This window comes from Podarcis erhardii (genome assembly GCF_964252035.2).
Source record: "Podarcis erhardii genome assembly, chromosome: 2".
NCBI classification, from domain to species: Eukaryota; Metazoa; Chordata; class Lepidosauria; order Squamata; family Lacertidae; genus Podarcis; species Podarcis erhardii.
In genome coordinates, this window is record NC_138498.1 from 107,057,121 (window position 1) to 107,080,823 (window position 23,703).

The 23,703-nt window shown below is 42.5% G+C and overlaps 1 protein-coding gene and 1 long non-coding RNA gene across 15 annotated transcripts in view; one reads left to right on the plus strand and one right to left on the minus strand.

Moving 5' to 3' along the window:
• Nucleotides 1–2,756: 2,756 nt before the first annotated feature.
• The window catches only part of IHO1 (interactor of HORMAD1 1), a 46,256-nt gene continuing 25,309 nt past the window's right edge, over nucleotides 2,757–23,703 (plus strand). The window contains exons 1-6 of one of the 14 annotated variants that reach the window (XM_081853263.1): nucleotides 2,757–2,805; nucleotides 5,993–6,046; nucleotides 7,896–7,987; nucleotides 9,480–9,548; nucleotides 15,998–16,151; nucleotides 19,034–19,191. In XM_081853263.1, the coding sequence (XP_081709389.1) occupies nucleotides 9,493–9,548; nucleotides 15,998–16,151; nucleotides 19,034–19,191 (368 nt within the window). In that variant the 5' untranslated portion in view covers nucleotides 2,757–2,805; nucleotides 5,993–6,046; nucleotides 7,896–7,987; nucleotides 9,480–9,492. Of the gene's footprint in view, nucleotides 2,806–4,619; nucleotides 4,637–4,769; nucleotides 5,144–5,170; nucleotides 6,047–6,675; nucleotides 6,897–7,302; nucleotides 7,328–7,375; nucleotides 7,399–7,895; nucleotides 8,015–8,589; nucleotides 8,607–9,479; nucleotides 9,549–15,997; nucleotides 16,152–19,033; nucleotides 19,192–23,703 lie in introns of those variants that run through there. The other 13 variants (XM_081853266.1, XM_081853262.1, XM_081853256.1 and 10 more) reach the window with 13 other exon arrangements.
• Nucleotides 3,585–6,616, minus strand: LOC309337413. Its single transcript, XR_014154272.1, has 3 exons — nucleotides 6,184–6,616; nucleotides 4,691–4,774; nucleotides 3,585–3,871 (listed from the first exon to the last, which is right to left on the minus strand). It is a non-coding gene; the product is annotated as an uncharacterized lncRNA (long non-coding RNA).

The following is a 23,703-nucleotide window of genomic DNA, read 5'->3' on the forward strand; positions in this document are numbered from 1 at the left end:
TTAGATCAGGGACAAGAAGTCTGCCTGATGCTCAGTGTGACATTTCAGCCCATTCTCTGCTCTTGAGAGGGAACCTGTGTTATTAAAATGTGGTGATTAGTACTCAGACAGTGTTTGGGGTAGTCAGGAGGGCAGGTAGATAGGGTTGCCAACTGCTCTCGAGACAAAATAAATAAATAAAGACCCTTGCCTGGCTTGTTCCAGTGTAGGAGTGCAAATACGGTGGTGCCCCGCAAGACAAATGCCTCGCAAGACGGAAAACTCGCTAGACGAAAGAGTTTTCCGTTTTGGAGGTGCTTCGCAAAACGAATTTCTTATGGGCTTGCTTCGCAAGACGAAAACGTCTTGCGAGTTCCTGTGGGTTTTTTCCCCTCCCCCCTTTTTCTAAGCCGCTAAGCCGCTTATCCGCTTATCCGCTAAAAGCCGGTAAACCGCTAATAGCGCTAATCCGCTAAGCCGTCAATGGGCTTGCTTCGCAAGACGAAAAAACCGCTAGATGAAGAGACTCGCGGAACGGATTCTTTTCGTCTTGCGAGGCACCACTGTATCCAGAGATGTAGTGATCAGATGGGATTGCTATGAGGAATTATAACAAATATAGAGTAAGCCATCTGTGTCAGCAATGAAAGCATTGCGTTTGATATGATTCTTGATCAATCTACACCCCTGCATCCCTGTTCCATTCCTCTCCTCTTCACATGTCACATACACAGCCCAGTTGCTTAGCCAGGCAGGCATCTTGGGCCATAAAGTTAGTGGGCAATCTTCTTTGAAGTAGCCTTCCAATATATTAATCTTAGGATGTTAATCTTAGGGCCAGGAAACAGATCTCACATGAAGGTGATAATGATCCGCTGTCCTCCTGGCCATCCTTCTTATCATATGTATTGCTTGTTTATGACCTCCAGGGTTGCTGTATTCGCTCCTTTGTTGTTTTCATTCATTTACTCCAGAGTATGTATGCCTAACTAGTGTTTATAGTTTAACTTTTACCCCACGGGGGTTTGTGGAAATGCTCAGAAGAAATCTGATTGGTTCTTACGAACACTCTGTAAAAAAGTTATTTTGTGAATAAAACTACCTGGGCCAGGGGCTGCACACGGACAGGCACAGAGAGACACGATTATACGCACCCTTCCCAGAGTCTTGCTGGTTCAGGTCTCTGTGTGTATTCTTATTAATCAGAGTTCAATCCTTCCTTTACTTTGAGAACGCAACATTCCAGTACCTTTGAAAGGGGTTTACTTAATAGAAATCAAATACCAATAGGTGAAGTGTGTTAACCAATCACTTAAATAAATAGTCACAACTTTAAAATGGCACTTTGGCTTGGCACTGAGATTTGATCTTCAGCAGACATTGTCGTATGACAACTTGTTTTCAAACTTATTTCTATAATCATGAGGGATAAAACATTTGCTAGGTTCTGATCTATCTTATCTATCTATCTGTCAGTCTGTCTGTCTGTCTATCTCTCTCTCTCCATACTGCTGTGTGCCATAGTGGAACATATGTTCTTTGAGATGGACTAGGATTACGATACAGTTACGTGTGCCACTAAAATACATCCTCATGAATGTCTGCAGAACCGTAGCCGTAGAACGGCATCTTGTCACACAGCTATACTCATTGGATCTACCTTAAGAGTGTGAATTTAGGACCAAATAAGCATTTGATATGGTCAAGATCAGGCTTCCTCAACCTCAGCCCTCCAGATGTTTTTGGCCTACCAACACCCATGATCCCTAGCTAGCAGGACCAGTGGTCAGGGATGATGGGAATCCTAGTCTCAGAACATCTGGAGGGCCGAGGTTGAGGAAGCCTGGTCAAGATCCTTACCCACCATAGCCATTGTAGGAGAGAAGATGAATGGATTTATGAAATAGTAACTTTAAATATTGGCATTTCCGTGCGCTGCTCTGGTTTGCCAGAAGCGGCTTAGTCATGCTGGCCACATGACCCGGAAGCTGTATGCCAGCTCCTTTGGCCAATAAAGCGAGATGAGCGCCACAACCCCAGAGTCGGTCACGACTGGACCTAATGGTCAGGGGTCCCTTTACCTTTACCTTAACTTTAAATATTAAAGTTATGGCTTTTATGCCAGGTTGAACATCAACCTCTCTAAGTGCCCAGAAAAAACTATGTGTTTTTGTAGAAGTTTTTGTAAAAAAGGTGCTGGAAGGTGCTTAAGAACATCCACTAAATAGGAGACCAGTTGCTTTCAGGCACCTTCATTGCTTGTTAATAGATTAAAGGCTTCTTCCTTCAGATATAGACTTCCTTCAGATATAGACTTGAAGACAGTGCTTGACAATAGCCCTAAGCTCTGTGCTGTGAAGGAGAGAAACTAGAGAGTGTAACAACGAGGTTAGCTGTCATAGATGGCTATGAAGGAAAATGTCCTTCTTTAATGAAATGTTACCTTTTTGCACAGAAGCCCACGGAAAATATCAAATCTCATTTTCTGAGCCCCAGAGATCCAGCCAGCAATCAGCACAAAACTGAATCTCCACAGCCACTTCTGAAGCAGGGAACATTCTGTGTAATAGCAGAAAATAACACAACAAACTGGTGCCAAATCTCACTGAAATTGTACAGTGCCAAAGCAACTCATTATTTCTTAACGTGTATGGAAATGTCTTCAATAGGAGCCAATGAAGCCTTGTAAGAATAGCATGGATTTTTGTCATAGTCTGTGGGATGGTGATAAAATAATTTAATAGAATAATTTAATAGAATTTTTTGTTGCGCGGATGGCCAAAGGGAAGAATCCCACAAAGAAAGGGCAAGAGAACAACGAAGCAGGTATGCAGCATTTAGTGCCTACACTGGTTGGTTGGCTGGCATCCGTCTGTATCGGGAGACTATGGAGGAATGTGCCTTGGAGGGTATGCACTGATAAAAGCATGAAATCCATTATCCGGCATAGATTTTGACTTGTTGAGAATCTACTTTTGAAGTCATTTTAAAAATGCAGTTATAAAAATACATTTTCATATTTCACAGTGGCAAAGGAAGGCTTAATTATTTGCAAGTCAGAAGCCAGAGGGGGGGCTCTCCAAGGACAATTATACTTGGTAAGGGGACATGCTGGTGTTATGCATGGATTTGGATCTTTCACCATGATTTTTAGGCCCTATTCCAACTGGTTAGCCTGTGTCTCAATATACTCTCAAACTCTGTTTCTTTCAGTATGTGTGTTATTTGCTGGCATGTACATAATTTGCACCTGTCCTGAAATATATTTAACAGATGATTAACAGAATATTTCACACACACACATTTGTTTTTGTTAAATAATTTTTATTAATTCTCAGTTTCAAAAATCCAATATATATTGTGTGTGTGTGTTTTAAAGTGGATTTAAGAAGCTTTGGCATACTAAAAACGATATTCAGCCTTATGGTAGATAAATATTAAAGTAAGTTTTTTTCTGGATATGGTGGAAATGTATTCTTGAAGGTAAGGCAGTCAAATGGACTCACAGGATCAGTATGCACGGCATAGCAACTGTGGTCTAAAGTGAGCAATGGTAGCATCAATTTCCTATATTATTTAGTATCTCTTCTGAGAGATACTTTTGAGCCTACCAAACCCGGGGGCAGCAGCCAGCAGGAAGAGCCCAGAGTTGAACATAAAACTGATCTTTTTTCACCTGAGTGTCTTAACTCAGCTCAGCTCAAAATATAATTGGGATGTTAAAAAAAACAACCCTGTGGCGGGAATGTACTTTCTCTTTCATGTTGTAGCCTTCTACTTTAACAATAGTGGCATTCACATGTAAAAGCTGAAACAGAGCATACCATCTCTTCAGTTTGCACAGGTTGGCATTATGGTGTACTGGCTATATACCATCATACTCAAGAAATAACTGTATTGAAAAAAGGAAAGGAAAATAAATTACTGTATCTAGTAATAGTAACACCAACTTTTTATTTTTTAGGGGGGTGGGATCATTACAAAGGGGAAAAAAAAACAGATAAATATTATTACTCCCTTTTCAACTCTTTAGCAGGATATTGAAACAATGAATAGTTAATAAGTCATTACATCTGCATAACCAAAGCTGATAAACTTTCCCTTGGAGAATATGTAGCTCATGGATTATTTACCCAGTTGTTGTGATGGGAAAATTTAGCTCCCTCTAATTTCCTCAGTAAGTGAAATTCCCATGGTGTTTATATATTACAAACATTGGTTTTGCTTGCATATTTGCATGCCCTTCTGACAGCAGGAAAAAACCGGAAAGTCTTACCACCCCAAGGCTAAAGTAAATCATTGATTGCATAAATTACAAGCCTACAATGGGTAAAGCTTTCACTTTACTCTCTGTAAAGTCAGTATGAATCCTACAATTCTTGTGCCCAATACAGTAGAGATAGTGACCAAAGTTCTTCAGGCTGCAATCCAAAATACAGGTAACTAAGTGCTACTGAAATCAGTGGGAGCGGAGTTCTAGGGAAAACTTGAACAAGATCAGACTCGGGCCCGGCTCACCCATGAGGCAAGCTGAGGCAACTGCCTCAGGTGGCCGGATCCATGGGGACAGAAGATCTGACCTCCAATATATGCATTGCCTGCTGCTACTGCCCTCCCCCCCACTTCAATGACCTTTGATTCCCATTTCAGCTGTTGGGTAAGGTTGCTTTGATTCCCCTCCACCTTGTTCCTGGTGTAGATCTTCACTCACCCCCTCTTCCCTGGCCAGTGGATGTGAGCATCATGTTGTGGTTTGCCTCAAGCGCCAAAAGGTCTTGGGCCAGCGCAGATCAGACTGTATGTATAAGAACAAAAACTTATCAAAACTTAAGACACCACACTGCATCACTTCAAGATTGATTTGGAATTTGTATTTTACACTTCACTAGGAGCAAAAATGCCATTTGCCTACAGGCAAATCAATGGAGCGCAAGAATGCTGGATATGGATTGAGTGAAGGTCCATGGGGCAATTTAACTAGACTGAACTTTGCCCCTCTCCAATATGGCGTGGAAAAATATGCTATAGCTTCTTCTGCCATTATATCTTTTAAAGGAAGCCAGTTTGCACAACCTGTTTTGAGGGAATGTTTCAGACTTCTATCATTTGAACTGTTGGAATGAGATTTCCTACCTCGATTTTGTTCTTTATGGGATAAGCAGAGGTTAGTAAATGGGGAGATTGCAAGCATACCTTCCCCCCACTTTCACCCAGTGAGAAGCAAGCTCAAAGCTACGTCTTAATTTTTGGAATATCAGGGGCTGCCTGCCAAAACTCACTTTATTTCGCACACCTTTGTTCTGACCTTTGTCGGGGCTTACTGCAAAGCGCTTTGTGTAACAAAGGAAAAAAAGAATGGGAATCCTGAATCACAGGGGCTAGGATTAATGGAATGGCTCATTAGGAACCTAACAATGTCATCCTATCCCCAATTTATGCTTGCTGGGTAAAGTAGGATTGCTCCCAAATCCCCATTCACACTGGCAATCAAAAAGGACACTTTTTGCAACAACTCTTCTGTCTGCGGGACTGACAGTGCCAGGGGGGATATGGGGCGAATGAAGGGCAAGTTGATGGAAGAGCAGGAATCAGGATCCTATGCTTGGGTCAGATCTGCTCACACCCAGTTTGAATAATATCATGTCTCTATCTCTTTGGTTTAGCCACTTTTTGTCTCCTGAATCAGATGTTTCTGCCCTTTGAGAGGAGCACTTTGCTCTGCCCTCATTTCTTTAATGACCACACAAGTGTCAGCTTTTTGGGGTGACTTTGCATAAAAATTATGTGGACCGCTTAGTTAAACTACAGACTTTCATTTGTGTTCTAGCAGTTTAACTGACATGGCTCCCCCCCCCCCCCAAATAAAATCTTGGAATTTGGTGAAGTGTTGAAAAGCCTATTAGAAATTTCCTAGCCTCTCCCTCAGTTCCAAGGATTGTAAGTAGAGAGAATGAGTACTAAACCAGCTTTGAAGCAACCTAACAGGTTTCACCCCTTTCTCTCTGACTTTCAGGCTGTAAGCTTATATACCCCAACCTGAGACTCAAATACCCCATTGGACTCAAAGGTACTTTTGACCACACGGACATTATTATTGTTATTATCGTTATCATCATTATTATTCTTCACATGAACTTTTAAGAGACTGTTCAGAGCTAGGCAACGGGCAAATGTAACTTTTGATTCACATTTATATGCACTGACTTAACAATTGTGATTTTGGTTCGCTCATGACTTGGCTACCATTTCTTTACACAGAAAAAATGGATTGCTGAGGTCTTAATATTCGGAGTAATGGGGTTTCCAGATTGCTTTTTCAGGGGATGAAGAGTCCTGAGATCTCTTGAAACAGCAACTGAATGTTGTGAGGGGTTAAGATCTTCCTGAGTGGAATTTCTCTTGAGGAGGAATCTGATTTATTTATTTTTTAAACAAAGCAGTTCAAAGTAATAATAATAATGATGATGATGAAGAAGAAGAAATGTCGGTACACATAACCCAAGTCTGTGGTGCTTCAATATTCCTGAGGCTCTGAAAAGACGGGTGAGATTAGGAAAAACAAGATTGCCCGCTCCCAAATGGGGAGTTCCGGCTGTGGAAACGAGATGAGGACGTTTCTTGTGAGGGAAGCGATAACGTTAATTCGGTCAAGGAACTAAAATACTTATTTTTGAGGCGCTGCCTCTCTCGGGGGGGGGGGGAGGTGGTGGCGAAGAGACTTGTGCGGGCCTTGTGCGACATGCTTTGCGCGTGGACCACCCTTAAAACTTTATAAATATATATATATAGCGAGGATCCCTCGCTGCGTGAGGGAGAACCGTGAGGGAGCCTCTGGAGGCGCTTCGCCTGAGGAAGAGCGTCAGGCGCCTCTCGCGCGCTTCGCGCCCACTAAGCCAGGGAAGGCGGAAGAAAGAAAGGTCTGCTGAAAGAAAGGAGCAGGAGGCACGCAAGGTTTACAGTTTAAACAAATGCCTGCATGTCAGCTCTGCACACCCAGGGACATTTCTCAAAGGGGAGGAGGAGCTGCATCAGCAGCCCAACCCCAAGAGGGGAGAACTGGTCTCGCCTCAAGTCCCTCTTGGTTTTACATTGGCACTTGGGGGCGGAAGGGATGCGGCAGGTTGCAAATCATGCAGAGGCAGCAATGGTTCTTTCCAATATCTTAAGCGCCTTCCAGGCACGAGTGACTTTGTAACAGTAGACGGAGTGTGTGGGGTATGAACCGTTCAGGGCGTCAAAAATAAAAATAAAAACGTCAAGGCGACGCCAATGGGACCTGCCACAAAATGGTGTTTTCTGACCACCAGCCCAACCGACAGCAGCGTCCTGTGGCCATCTAAGCATCGATGCATTACTGTATTTTAATATTTTGTTGGAAGCCGCCCAGAGTGGCTGGGGAAGCCCAGCCAGATGGGCGGGGTATAAATAATAAATAATAATAATTAATAGTATCATTTTATTTTATTTTTTGCGAGGGGTGTTTTGCCCCTTAGTTTTTCCTTGTGGGGGTATTTTCCAAAGATGCTGATACATGGGCATAGCCAGGATTTTTGTTTGGGAGGGCAGGCCTTTTGTTAAGGGAGGTGCAGAACCTCAGTTAGCTATGTCATTTTATTGATTTGTATTGATTTAGGTGGGGCAACTGCCCCCTGCCCCCCCCCCCCGGCTATGCCCATGTTCTGATGTTGTCTTCCCCCCCAAGCATGCTGCTATCAAGCTCCCTCTTTCCTCTCCTTTTGTCAGCACTGTTTTGCCAGGGACACAATTTGCTATTGTAATAGTAACATGGGTCATAACTGAGCCCTGATTTTTCTGTGTGCATGCTAAGCATGTTAGCTTCCACACATTTTTTCAAGAGGCATGTTTTTCAAATCCAAATTTCTTTTTTCTTTTTCAAATAGACGTTTCTATTCCAGGGCTTTTCATCTACCCCAGTTGGAGGAACTTGACACACCATATATTTAAAGCACATTCCCACCCCCAAGAATCCTGGGAACAGGAGTTTAAGGTGCTTGGAACTGTAGCTCTGTGAGGGGTAAACTGTAGTACAGTATTTCATATGTATCGTGTATACAGTCATGCCTCATGTTATGTTTGCTTCATGATATGTTTTTTCAGGTTGCGTCCCACAGCGACCTGGAAGTACTGGAAAGGGTTACTTCCGGGTTTCGCCGCTCGCGCATGCGCATGCACAGACGTGCAAAATGATGTTGCGCGCATGCGCAGAAGCAGCGAATCGCAACCCGTGCGTGCACAGACGCGCCGCTGCGGGTTGCGTTCCATTCATGTTGCAAACGGGCCTCTGGAACGGATCCCATTCGCAACCAGAGGTTTTCCACCCTCCAATACCCTTCTTGGTAGTGGCGCCCTCCCTCTGGAATGCCTTCCCTTCAGATGTCAAGGAAATAAAAAAACTATCTGACCTTTAGAAGACATCTGAAGGCAGCCATGTTTAGGGAAGTTTTTAAAGGATTAATGTTTTTGTTATGTTTTAGATACGTTGTAAGCCACCCAGAGCGGCTGGGGAAACTCAGCCAGATGGGCAGGGTATAAATGTAACAACAACAACAACAACAACAACAACAACAACAACAACAACATCTTAAAAAGAAGAAGCCAGGAAATGAGTAACAGCACTATCAATTTCTATTTGTTAGAAAAAGTTGATACTGAGGTCTCACAAGAATAGTATTTGACTTGCATAAGGCTTGTGCAAGAGTAATTAAGAGGCCTTCCACAAGAGCTCTTTTATTATTTTTTAAAACAACAGCAGCAGAAATCCTGATATATGGATTGTGATTACAGTTTCCTTGGTAACCCCACACATTTATTGTGTGGTGATCATGAGAGAATTGCTCTTCCAAATTGAGGGTGCCTTCAGCATGTAGAAATCGGTGGAAATAGATGTCTTTCATTTGGTTTTGGGGACCTCCAGAAATAAAATGGCTTGTAGGTTGTGCTCAGCTGAAGAACAAAGAGGATCAGATATGGTGACAGAGACCACTCATCAAAATGTCACACCGTACATGTGACAAACTGCCCTCCAAAAAAAAACCCAAAAGAAAAACCACAATGGCCTTCCCCATTGCCAATGTATAATGGGCTATTTTTACATATTGGATTTTCTGTGGGAAGTGAAAAATCTAGTTTACATGTAAACAAACATCTATGGGCTGGCATTCTGATGAAGGTGACTTCATCTTGAAGCACCCTGTGTTTCACTCCTGTTGATTTTTAAAGCTGAGTGGCACTAGAATCTTGACAATAACAACAAAACCAAAGCAATATATTTGCCTGGGTAGTGTCCATTCTTGAAGCAAGATGGTCAGCAATTTACTTGGAGATTGTGTCTTGTTTTAGGGTAGTTTCTTCCACTGCCTAGCTTTCATGGCAGTCGTGGGGAAAACAGCTGCTAAAATTGTTGTCTTGCTGAAACAGTGTATGAGAAGAATAATGCACCACACTGCAACATTCATATATTTCTCTTTATGTTTTAACAGGCAAGCCTGGGAAATGAATCCAAATCTCTGGAATGTCAAAGAGATGTTTAGCACTCCTATAAAGATGGGGTAAGCAGGTTATTGCTGGCATTGTTATAGTAGTATTCTTGTGTCATTATCATTGACAGTGCATAAATTCCAACCATGGGTTCCGATTCTGGTTTGGACGCTATAACTAACCCTAACTGTAGTTTGGGCCTATAAAGCCTTAAACGGCTCAGGACTGCAACACACCAAGGAGCTCCTCTCTCCATACGAACCTACCTGGACCCTGAGATAATAATCTGAGGCCCCCTTCTTCATGTGTCTCCTCCCATGAGAGGTCTGAAGGGTGGCAACACAAGAACAGGCCTTTTTGCAGTGGCTCCTCATTTGTGGAATGCTCTCCCCAGGGAAGTCTGACGCCTTCATTATGTGCCTTCCTCATCAACCAGGCCTTTGGTTGATTAACATGTTATACCCCTATTAAAAGTGTTTTTGGGGGGTATTGGTTTGTTATGGTTTGTTATTGTTGTTTTTATCAGGTATGTTGTGCTTTTATATTGTATTTTTATGCCCTGAGATCTGCAGATGAAGGGCGATATACAAATTGTAATACAGTGGTGCCTCGCAAGACGAAATTAATCCGTTCCGTGAGGCTCTTCGTATAGCGGTTTTTTCGTCTTGCGAAGCAAGCCCATTGACAGCTCAGCGGATTAGCACTATTAGCGGTTTAGCGGCTTTTAACGGATCCGCTGATAAGCGGCTTAGCGGCTTAGGAAAAGGGGGGGAAAAGGGGGGGGGAAACCTGCAGGAACTCGCAAGACATTTTGTCTTGCGAAGCAAGCCCATAGGGAAATTCGTTTTGCGAAGCGCCTCCAAAACGGAAAACCCTTTCGTCTAGCGGGTTTTCCGTCTTGCGAGGCGTTCGTCTTGCGGGGCACCACTGTAATAATAATAATAATAATAAGAAGAAGAAGAAGAAGAAGAAGAAGTCAATGGCATGCTGGGGATCATAGAGTTGGAAGGGACCCCAGAGTCATCTAGTCCAATCCTCTACAATGCAGGAATCTCAACTAAAGCATCTGTGACAGATGGCCATCTAACGTCTGCTTGAAAACCTTCAAATGAATGAGAGTCCACAACTTCCCAATGGAGTCTGTCCCACTTTCGAACAGCTATAATAGTAATACTACTACTGCTAATAATAATTTTATTATTTATATGCCGCCTGACTGAATTCTTCCTGATGTTTAGTCAGAATCTCCTTTCTTGTAACTTGAAGCCATTGGGTCGAGTCCTACTCTCTAGAGCAGGAGAAAACGAGTTAAAGAAATCTCCACATAGAAGAGCTCCTGCTGGGTCTTCAAGTATGGTTTTTGAACATTACACTGCTCAGAGCACTTATTTGTGCGTATCAGAGCTATTTCATAATGTGCAGATTAGCTCTTAGTGATCTGGACAGCCCAGTGTCCTTGCTTTTAGAGAAATAAGGAATTGCTGCCTCTGTGAATTGGCTCGAAAAGCATTTAATTAGTCTAAATTAGAATTTACAATGCAATGCATGATTATGCAATCTGAAGCCTTGTGATTTTTAAAAAAGGCATCTCTAGAAGTAGGGCAGACTGCATTTATATGGTTGATATGAGTAGTATTTAAGGTGACATGCAAATACATCCATCAAATGGAAGGTGATGTATAATTTGTTACTTTTTCTGAAAATGTCTGATCTTATATCATGCTACAAGAACACAGACATAGTAATATATTTTAATTTTACTTGAGGGGGAATATTAAAATGTGCGGAAGATACTGTTTTACCGCCAGATTAAATTATTCTAGGCTTTGCGAGCATTTTATCTCTGTAATTTCCCTTGTGCTGTTTACAGTACAAAGCTTATAATGTGAAAAGGGCCTCTCTAGTCATGATGAAGACAGTGCTGAAATGAATCATGATGCTCAGAATACAATTTACTCATTATACAACTGTGGAGCTTATTCTACTGCATTTATGAGCTTGCTTATAAGTTTTTCATTTAAGAAGTAACAGAAGAATAGGTTCTGCACCTAGGATGTAGTAAAATACCCAGTGTTTTTCCTGTTGTAGACATTGAGAGAAAGCAGCGGCAGGGCAATTTATAAAAGTGAGGGGAGCAAAGTAGACCCATTTCACAAACAGATTAATCCCCTGTGTAACACCAGCACAGCCACGTGACCAATTTGGCCCACTGAGCATATGCTCTCTAAATTAACCTTCTAAAACTGTCACAAAAATTTACCAGTGTACACACTAAATCCTCTGCTGTTGTGCTTTGCTATGATGGCGGATGAGGAGGAGGATTAAAACAAGAAAATAAATTAATAATTTATTTGCCAATTAAGGGAAATGTACTCACGTCAGGCAGGCTAGTTAACAGAATTTTGTAAGGCAGAAGGAGTCAACAAAGCCAACATGGAGAACAGTGTGATTAATTTTCTCTGGCATGATTTACCATTTATTTAAACACATGCTGCTTAATTGTGTTACCATCTAGTAGTTTCCAAAGTCTGTTTTTTTTAAACAAGGTTTACTAGATTCATATCTAAATCAATTTTAATGTTTTCTCCCAGTGTAAGGATAGCACATTTATATAGGAAGACTCATAAAGGGGCATCAGAACCTGTGGCCCTCCAGATGTTGCTGGACTCCAACTCCCATAAGCCACAGCTAATATAGCCAGTAGTCAGGGATGATGGGAGTCGTAGTCCAGCAATATCGGGAGGGCCACAGGTTCCTCACCCCTGCTTTAAATACAGTGGTAACTTGGGTTAAGAACTTAATTTGTTCTGGAGGTCCGTTCTTAACCTGAAACTGTTCTTAACCTGAGGTACCACTTTAACTAATGGGGCCTCCCACTGCCAAGGCACGATTTCTGTTCTCATCCTGAAGCAAAGTTCTCAACCCGAGGTACTATTTCTCGGTTAGCAGAGTCTGTAACCTGAAGCATCTGTAACCCGAGGTACCACTGTAATCCAAATGTTCAAACCTTCTGCTACAGCCAGAAGCAATATATGATGCCCTCAGGAAGAATCTGCTACCTCCCTATCTTTCCTCACCACTTTTAAAAATAAATAGTTATTTGAATCAGGCAAACACATATGACATAAGGCAGCTTGTTCACACTATGATCATCATGGGAGTCAATCAGAGGGTGACATGCGGGATGGATGTGGAGTAATGTGTGGTGATTAGGGCAGAGAGTTAAACTTCAGGTCAGGTCCAGTCCTGTGATACAACTTGGTGAGAGCACTGCCTGTTTTTTTTTTTTTTATCATGTAGGCAGTGATTGCAGAAACACCATTCCAGGGCTAGAAAAGGGTCTCAATGACAGAGGATGGAAACATGAAAAGTGCTAGCAGGGATGCTAGTGCCTGAACCACAGATGGTATCAGAAGAGGCCAGATCTCCCCCAGGCAAATAGATTGCCTTCTCCACTGTCCCCTATTGCTAGACTTTTGTGCTTACTACAAAGGAAGATACTTTTCACAAAGTGAGACCCTGTGTGGTGTCGTGGTTGGAGAGTTGGGTTAAGACTTGAAGCTTGCTGGGTGACCTTGCACCAGTCTCTGCCTCTCAGTCTAACCTACCTCAAAGGGTTGTTGTGGGGATTAAAAGAGGGCAGGGAGAGCAATGTATGCCACCTTGAGCTCTTTGGAGAAAGAAGTGTGATATACAAGAAATAAATAAATTTAGATAGGTGTGTTCCATATGGGATAATAATAGCCCTAAAAACCCGTGGGTTTTTTTTGGGGGGGGGGGGCTAGTGGTGATGTCAGTTTAGGACTTCGAGGCAACTGTCCAGGGTTCCACTCAGCAGAATTAGCAAAGTTAACTGCACTAATATAGCACTGAATGTACAAATCTAAGGCTCTAAGCAGAGACATCACCTTGCCAACAAAGGTCCGTATAGTTAAAGCCATGGTTTTCCCAGTAGTGATGTATGGAAGTGAGAGCTGGACCATAAAGAAGGCTGATTGCCGAAGAATTGATACTTTTGAATTATGGTGCTGGAGGAGACTCTTGAGAGTCCCATGGACTGCAAGAAGATCAAACCTATCCATTCTGAAGGAAATCAGCCCTGAGTGCTCACTGGAAGGACAGATCGTGAAGCTGAGGCTCCAAGACTTTGGCCACCTCATGAGAAGAGAAGACTCCCTGGAAAAGACCCTGATGTTGGGAAAGATGGAGGGCACAAGGAGCAGGGGGCGACAGAGGACGAGATGGTTGGACAGTGTTCTCGAAGCTATAAACATGAGTTTGACCAAACTGGGGGGGCGGGGCAGTGGAAGACAGGAGTGCCTGGGTGCTCTGGTCCATGGGGTCACGAAGGGTCGGACACGACTAAATGACTAAACAACAACAAAAGGCTCTTTCTCTCACCAAATCCCAATTCCTGAAGCCGCAGTAGAACATCCCTCACCAACAAGAGTTGCTGCTTCATCAGGGATGGAAGTGGGATAGCACTGTACATAGGAGCTTGCTGGATCAGGCCAGTAGCCCATCTAGTCCAGCATTCTGTTCTCACAGTGGCCAACCAGATGCCTGTGGGAAGCCTGCAATCAGGACCTGAGCACAACAACACATTCCTCCCTCGTGTGGTTTTCTGCAACTGGTATTCAGAAGCATACAGCCTCCAACCTTTGCATATAAAAACTGTCCTGCTTCCTTCACTAGCCCTCAGGGTGACCTAAGGAAAAAGAAATCTGGAGCGGCAAGTAAAAGGTCAGGCTACTTTAAAACCAAGTGTCAGTTTATTCTAGCAGTCTGTCACTAACAGCAACCAGGTGCCTCCAGAATCTCATAGGCAGGTGATAGCCTCTTTGTTGGAAGAGAATATTTAGTTCTGGCGTACTGCATTGAAAAAGGCTGACCCATACTGTATGTTAAAACCACGCTGATTAAATGACTTGGGAAGAATTTTTATGTGAATCCATTGTGACTTTTATCAAATATCAATTTCCATTGCTAATGTAGGGTGGAGGAAAAGTGCACAGTTGTAGGTGGTATTCAATCCCTTTTTAGATGTAATTTGTGCACAGCATAGAGCTTTGTCTGCATCTGGTACACAGCTGAGTTCATAGTCTGATGTTATTATATTTAAAACAACATTTGCATATTTATTGCATTTCTGCAGTCATATGCTTCCCAGTCATTTTTCTGATGTGTCAGTACTCCTGTTCCAACATGGCTGGCATCCTATAAATAGCAAAGATTAAAAGCAAAAGTGCTGTTTTGTTGGAATAGGGCCTCTGACATCAAATAAGCATGTCAGTGTTTGAGCTGCAACAGAAAAGCACGATCTGAAAGGATGAAAAGGGAATGATCTGGCAAGCCTAGTGGAAATCAGTCCTCAAAATGTTCTCTAAACTAGGGGATAGCTAAGGACACAGAAGTAAAAGAAGAAACTTACTTTTTAAACATGTAGATTTAAATGAATGGCTTTGTTACATGCAGTATGTTAGGGTTCTAAACACACCAAAAGCTCATACCATGGGTCTTCAAAGAATTCTGATGACTTTGAAGAAGTTGCAGAGAGAAAACAGTTTTGTATGAGCTACCTGATACTGGGGTTCAGAGGATGCAGAGATACAGCTTTACTCATTCTTACTCTGGTGGGGAAGAATAATACTGCTGCTGATGTTAGCCCAGTCCAGGACTAGGACTAGCCCTGTCTAGGATGATTGACAGAGTAGCAGCATAGACCCCATCTGCCCTATCCATTTAAAGCTATATCATATCACTTTAACCAGTCACATCTTCCCCCAAAGAATCGGAAACTGTAGTTAGTTAAGGGTGCCAGTAGTTGTTAGAAGACCCCTATTCTCAGTAAGTCACAATTCCCAGAGCGGTTTGACAGTCATTGCCTCTTCCCAGGGAATTCTGGGGATTTCAGCATCCCCCAGTTTTCTGACATTTCACCTATAACCTTTCTACACAACTGTAAGCTCATTTAAAAAATAAATAAGATTTTCAGGATGATGCAGGATTCACTGCCTGTTTCCAAAGTTCTGTCCTTATATAGAATTGTAAAATACAAGTGACCCAAGGCATAAGTAATAACAAAACAATCAGTTACATCAAATTTGCAGCTGCTGCTGAGAACTCTTGACATATTTTCCACTTCTGTTCATTCTCCTCATGTAATTTCAACCAAAACCTCAGACATTTAAATTTGTTGGAAGAGGGGAATGATCAATTGTATTACTAGCATCAGAAAAACGTTATTTCTGAATGCCATGAGAAGAATGATACAGGCCTTAAATCAGTCATACTAGGATTCCATGTTTTGTAGCTTATTTCTTTCTGATGAATAGTGGAAGTTCCTCTGCCTCCAAATGAACATTCATCAGGATTGCCAAGCATTTAATACTGTTTTGTTATGGAGTTTAGGCAGTTTTGGGCATGATAAAGAACCAAATATATTTTGGCTGTGCTGTATGTTTTTCATATATTGTCATTACTATTTTTTACACTTGCTTTCTCTGTTTTCCTGTTTCAGGCCTAACAAACCATTGAACTGGACCAGTGATTACAGCAGTATGAGTGACTCTCAGTTCCTTTTTGGTTCCCAGTTCTGCCCGGAGAATTCACAGTCAGCATTGACCCCACTTGAATTGAGACAAGAAAAGAGTTCACAGCAAAATTCTCAGGATGTGAGTCTGATGTGTAATTTTCTATGCTGGTAATTTTCTGCCTTTGGGGAATTAGTAAAAATTGAACATTATATCGAGTTTGTTATTACATTGCTTCCTGCAGAAGCTGTATGCGGCATATTAACTTCACAACAAATGTGGCTGTGTAACCCATGAAAATTTATTTCAAGAACCAATGGAGCCTGAATCTATGTAGTCCACATGCAATCTAGATCCATTGCATATTTTTTACCCCCTGAAAGACATCTCTTGAGAAACTATTTTCATTCTGAAAATAAAAGCTCATTGCAAATTGATTTTGCTTTACCCCACAATACATCCATCCCAGAAAAAGGGTGCATTTTTAAGTTCAGAATAGAGTAGTTGCTTTGGAAGGCGATCATCAGGCATCCGCACAACATGACCAGTCCAACGAAGTTGATGTTGAAGAATCATTGCTTCAACACTGGTGATCTTTGCTTCTTCTAGTACACTGATATTAGTTCGCCTGTCCTCCCAAGTGATGTGTAAAATTTTTTGGAGACACCGTTGATGGAATCTTTCGAGGAGTTGGAGATGGCGTTTATAAGTGGTCCGTGTTTCACAAGCATATAGTAAGGTTGGTAGTACAATTGCTTTGTAAACAATGTCCCCACTGTGGAAGGACATGTGAATCCAGAATTGGCCTCCACAGTCACTTACGGACTCATTGTTAAAACCGTGTTTATGGAAGACAATCTTACTCGGCTACGAGTGATCGCCAAAGAAGAAGAAGAAGAAGGATGACTGTATACCAATATCACAATCACTACTTCCTTCTTCATTACCTGGGACACATGCAGGGAGAAAAAGACATGGAATAACCGAATCAAGAGGAGGGGTTTCAAATGTGGGAGACTGAGTAAGCTGCTTTGGGGTGCAGAACTGTGGCTAGGGAGTGCGGACCAAGAAGAAAGAGGAAGGCCTGAAGAGATCCCGATGGACTGGAAATTTGCTTGAAAGGAATAAGGTGTTACTATACTGGTGTTGGGTTAAAAGCGTAATTGTGTTTTTTTATCGGTTTTTGATTATGTGTCTTCTAATGCCTTTGCTAACTTGTTTGTTACTTTTCCACAGGGAACTTGTATTTTGCTGTTTGCTTGTATATCTTGGAACAGATGTCTTGTGGGGTGTGGGGTATGTGCAGATAGTTAAGAGCTTGGGGAAATAGGCTGTACGTAGAGACCCTTCTAATCCCTGGATCCAGAAAGTGTTGAAATATAAGGCAGGTGATCACCTGGGTGATGGGCCATTAAGAGAACAAAGGGAAAGGGCTCTGTGTGAGTTAGCAAATGGGTGGGGCTCCTCCCTCAACTTGTAGTTAGTTAGAAGGAAAAGGCAGAGTTATTACAGTGATATGAACTAGATGAAAAAGAAGCAAGCTGGAGAGAGGCAGAACAATGTTCGATTTCTGTTTGAATCCAAGGCTATAGCTATGAGAGAAACAAGACAATTTTAGGGTGGTAATGCTGTGAACCCCTCCATCATATGCTCAGGTTGTAAATATGTGTAAATAAACCATATATCATAAAGACACCACAGTCTCAGCTGTGCCTCATTCCTAAACCCTAGGTGAGTGTCTGGAATCCCTGGAAATTCACACAGCTCAGAGACTGGGGTGGTGTGCAATGCTACAAAATAGTTGCTTCTCTGATACGGCTAGAGGCTACTTCTACACAAAGAAGTAGACTTCTGTAACCATACCTTTAAGTTGATGGGGAATCACATGCAAATATGAGCTTCATTGGGAGGAAGGCCAGGCGTCTCCAGCTAAACCCACTAGTTGGAAGTGTGTGTAGCCATTTTTGTGCTGTTCTGAATAGTGTGCCATTTACAACTCATTCGTCATTTTTCACTGAAAAGAAATCTAGAGCTCATCCAAACTTTCTCAACTCTTTCCCTGGGGGAAAAGCTGCTCTTTAATGCTGAATTGGAGTAAACATCAGTGAGGTTTCTGCAGACTGACGTTTGGTCCAATTAAGTGCTAAATAACACGTTTTCTCTGGGACAACAGTGGGGCAAGCGGAAAACTGCTCAGAGCTGTGCTTTCTAGGTACAAGATAAGCAGAAGTATGGACGAGCCCCTAATGTTCGAGATTCAAAAGTACAATGTGGTCCTTTCTGTTGTCCTGATACTTTTTGCCCCGTCTGCACTTTGTAAATGGATTTTCCTACATTTTTGAAGATGAAAGAGAGTAATCCAGCAGGATAGGCTTTCTGCTTAAATTGAAGATCAAGGGAGTGAGGTTTCCATTTTCTTCTACAGCGGTTTGGTGGATTAAAAGCAGGCCTTTTCTTCCTGAAATGCCAACAACTCATAAGAACATAAGAAGAGCCTGCAAGATCAGCCCAATGGCTCATCTAGTTCATTATCCCGTTCTCACAGTGGCCAGCCGGATGCATATGGCAAGCCCACAAGCTGAGAGCAACAGCGCTCTCCTCTCATGTAAATGCTTTTTAAAAATGAATTGGTGGTTTAGAAAAAGGAAGGAAGGAAGGAAGGAAGGAAGGAAGGAAGGAAGGAAGGAAGGAAAGAAAGAAAGAAAGATGCTTTACTCAAAGTAGTTCTGCCTGGAGATTCCAAGGGATTGAGTTGAAGATGTTTTGCATCACAAAGCTATAGCCCTTGCTTTCCTTTTCATTTTTACTGAATTGTATTTTAACATACCATGTGTTAGCTGCTATGAAATCTTTCTGACTGAACAGTGGAGTAAATCTTTTTGAAACAAATATACTTCTCTGAAAAAGAGGCTCTGTTTCCTAGTGAAAGTGTAGTTGCTATAGCCTGGGTGATGCTTTATCTGTCTTTCTGTTAATGCATGTTAAATATTAGCACATGCTGTCTCTCTTTCTCTCAAAAACAGAATGAGCCCAGTATTTTTGCCAAATACCAGTCTAAACCACAGCTCTTTGCAGGGGATGGAAAGGAAAAAGGACCATTTAATTTTCCAGCTGGAAGATTCAAAGGTGTCTTGGAGCAATTTGAAGAGAATAAGAAAAAGATCAAGGAAAAACACGATAAGTAAGCAAACAGCTGTGAAATCAGTTGACTCTTCCTTCTGTTGAATACAATTGTGTATAAGTCCTACAAGATTTCCACCCCCCATAAATATCATTGCAGCTTGGCTAAGAAACTGTTTAGTAGAGAGGTCTCACTCCCACACTGACAGCTGTTGTTGTTTAGTCGTTTAGTCGTGTCCGACTCTTCGTGACCCCATGGGCCAGAGCATGCCAGGCACTCCTGTCTTCCGCTGCCTCCCGCAGTTTGGTCAAACTCATGCTGGTAGCTTCAAGAACACTATCCAACCATCTCGTCCTCTGCCGTCCCCTTCTCCTTGTGCCCTCCATCTTTCCCAACATCAGGGTCTTTTCCAGGGAGTCTTCTCTTCTCATGAGGTGGCCAAAGTATTGGAGTCTCAGCTTCAGGATCTGTCCTTCCAGTGAGCACTCAGGGCTGATTTCCTTCAGAATGAATAGGTTTGATCTTCTTGCATTCCATGGGACTCTCAAGAGTCTCCTCCAGCACCAGAATTCAAAAGCATCTATTCTTCGGCAATCACCCTTCTTTATGGTCCAGCTCTCACTTCCATACAACAGTACTGGGAAAACCATAGCTTTAACTACCGGTATACGGACCTTTGTTGGCAAGGTAATGTCTGCTTTTAAGATGCTGTCTAGGTTTGTCATTGCTTTTCTCCCAAGAAGCAGGCGTCTTTTAATTTCGTGACTGCTGAGACCATCTGCAGTGATCATGGAGCCCAAGAAAGTAAAATCTCTCACTGCCTCCATTTCTTCCCCTTCTATTTGCCAGGAGGTGATGGGACCAGTGGCCACTGTCTTCGTTTTTTGGATGTTGAGCTTCAAACCATATTTTGTGCTCTACTCTTTCACCCTCATTAAAAGGTTCTACTGTTAATGCAACTTCACCACCCTCTCTGCAGCAGATCACATTGTGCACCCAGCATGGTGCAGACAGAAAGCCAGGAGTGGTTATGGACTGATGTGGCTCAAGAGCCAGTCACAGCATCTGGTGGATGCCCAGGGGCAGGACCAGCAGAAGGCCTTTAAAGGGTGTCACCCCTGGCTATAGCAGCTCTCTTCTCTTTCCTGTTGCCTGAACTGGTGCTTCCAAATTACTACTATTTTTGGATGGGATCCAATCACATACTGGCAAATTCAGGTGGCACAGTTACATTTGATTGAGAGGTCTTGCTCAGCAAACCCACTTCCCTGAAAGATTGGACTTTTTGCAGCAAGTGATGGGAAAATGCACTGGAAATTGTGAGGTATCACTTGCTCAATACAACATCATCTAACCTCCCCCACAAACAAATCAAGGTGAATGCTTCCTAAATAACCAGTGTCATCAAGTCTACCCAAATCAGGATGAGTACTGAATAAGCAGGTTGTCTGAAAGCATTCTCAGTGGAAAAGCACTCCTTTTTCAATATGGGTTTGGCTTTCCCTCCGTACATAAAGCATAAAGATTTTGCTGTGTAGGCTACTGTTTTCTGTGTTTGTGCTGCTGGAGGATTTGATCCCCTGGCTACAATGAGCCCTATAAATGTGTGTGTGTGTACTTTGATAGCCATTAGTGTCCGCATTTGCTACATGGGCTAGTAGGGATCTGCCTTAAGTTGCCATGTGACTTTTGAGGATTAAATGGAGCCATTCAGTACATCCAGTCCCTCTGGAAAAATATATATATTGTGGACATGCCCTAAAACAATGAGAACATAAGAAGAAGAGCCTCCTGGATCAGGCATGTGACCCATCTGGTCTAGCATCTTGTTCTCACAGTGGCCAACCAGATGTCTATGGGAAGCCCATAAGATTCTAAGCAACTGGCATTCAGAGGGAAACACATTCAAACTGGAGGTGGAAGGGTGCTAAGGACTATCATTTCCAGAGTACAGTCGTACCTTGGATCCTGAACGCTCTGGAACTTAGACGTTTTGGCTCCTGAATGCTGCAAACCCACAAATGATTGTTCCGGTTTGCAAATGTTCTTTTGGAACCCGAGGGTCCGACGCGGCTTCCATGGCTTCTGATTGGCTGCAGGAGCTTTGGTTTGGTTTTCAAACATTTTGGAAGTCAAGCAGACTTCTGGAACGGATTCCATTCCACTTCCAAGGTATGACTGTATAGTGATCTTAAACTCAGGGTCATGGGTTTGAGCCCCACATTAGGCAAAAGATTTGTGCATTGCAGGGAGTTGGACTAGATGACCCTTGTGGTCCCTTTCAACTCTACAGTTCAATGATAATATGTCCTGCACAGCACCACCCAAACACAAATGTATATTAGTCTGAACAGGGAATTGGCTATATAGCAGATCCTCTCATGGGAAAAATGAGAGTGTACAATGTTTGCCTTAGCCTAATAGGCATTAACTTTCCATCTGCTCTTTGTCAGGAGGATAGGAGTCTGTCTTGTCAAGTTCCATTCGAGTGAATTTCGGGGGCAGGGAGGAATTTTCTCACAAAAAAATGCAGAGAAATGCCTTATGGCTGAACAAAAGCACTGCTACACTAGTCTTTACGTTTTGATTAAAAGTAGGCCATGATTAGAATGATTGGTATGTTTTGAGGGAATGAATGTGTTTTTAAAATGTATAGCTTTATCATATAAACAAGCATTTTAGAGCTGTGTGTTCTACTGATATTGCAGCCTCCCTATGGCATTCTTTAATACATGCTTTGTTAGTAAGAGAGGATTAGGATGGACCCCAAGAAAAACCACAGAAGTTTTTCCTCCCTTCAGCAAGCTATGTAATAACTTCAGAACCAAGTGTGAGGGATTTTAATGATTTCCCCCCCTGTGGAGTGATGAATAATTCCAATTTGGTACATATTATGTTCAGAAAAAAAGATGCGAGAAAAATATGAAAAAAGTGTTTGTGTGTTCTTGTAGGAAAGCTGTATTTTGATGGAAAGACTTCAGGCAATTGTAGTTGCTCAAATGATTATCTCTCCTCTGACAAAATACATTGAAAAGCTTCTGATAAGACAACCATTGAAAATCTATTGGGAAACATTATCCACAAGCAAATTAAAAGCAAGATTCACAACCATCTGATTTTATAAACATTTAGAGAAAATTCTAAATGCAGATTTATTGTTTCAAAAAACAACCTTACGCAATTTCTTCTTGTTCTGTCATAATCCCCTTACCCAAAGCATCATCCCTTATCATTATCATCTACATCTGCAGAGAATTGTTGCCTTTGAGCTTTGTCCTCTCAATGTAGGGTTCCCTTTTTGTTTCTCTGAGCCCACATATAATGCAAGAGCCATTATTTTCCCCCTACATGTGGCAAGTTCTAACATATGCTTGACCACTTTCGATTGGATTTCACGCGGGCAATTCTCATCTACCATTCCTGCTATCTGAAGTTACGTGTCTTGTTCATTATCACCCCACCTCCTACCTTTCAGGTTTCCCCCCACTTCAGCTACTGATCTTGCTGCTTGCAGAGCTTGTGCCTATATACCTCTCTATTGCTTTGTCAGCAACCAGAAGCCACGCCTCTTTTATGGCACATGCCGCACAGAGCAGCATTGCAAAGGTTAACTTGAGTGCTAGCCCTTTGCCATGGTGTAACAAATACAAGTCTGGAACTGTATTTGGCACCTCTCAATTGCTCCTGTTGAAGATGTTGTTCTTTCTTAATCAGGGACAGGGAACTGGCAGCCCATGGACCAGACGTGGCCTGTGGCGTCTTTGGATCCTACTCACAGCCTCAATGCCAGTTGCGCCCGATTAAAGCTTCTCTCCTCCCCCAAGCCTAACAACTGTGTAGATGGGGGTGAAGTTTGTAGAGGGGGGAAATGGAGCTGGAGAGGAAAAGGTTAACCTTCTAATGCACACTGCAGCCTTATCCCCCAAATGCTTCCTCTCCTGCCCTCCCCCCAAAGGAAAAAGCTGATTAAGATTATATGTCATTTTAAATGTGTTTGTGGGAGGGGGGGTTGTGGAGGTCCCCCCCCTTTGTTCTTGTTTTTGTTATGTATTTTGTCTTTCTTCATTTTGTGTTTTTATGCTGTGAAGCAGCCTGAGCTCTTTGGATGAAGGGTGGTTGTTTGTTTGTTTGGTTGGTTGGTTGGATGGATGAGAGAGAGAGAGAGAGAGAGAGAGAGAGAGAGAGATGCTGGCCTTCTGCTCTGGCACTGAGCAACACAAAGGAGGACATTTAATTTAAGTCAGTAGTCTTCAACCTTTCCTGACCGAAGACCCTCTTTTAACCCAAACAAGGATTTGGGAACCCAGGCCTTTCTTTTTAATAATATATTTGTGTGGTGGCAGTGCTGCTGTTGTGACCCACACCCAGTAAGTACTGGGTCCCAGCACCCCAGTTGAAAGCCAGTGGACTCCCCTTGTGGGAACACTGTCCCTTTAACTGGGTTGTGCCTAAGTGCATCATGTGAGACTGGAAGGCCCCTCTGGGTAGCAGAATGATTAAGCAACAGGTAAGCTATGGCTTTCTATAACAGAGGCTCCTCATCTTGTAAATAATAAAGTTTATAAAATGTTT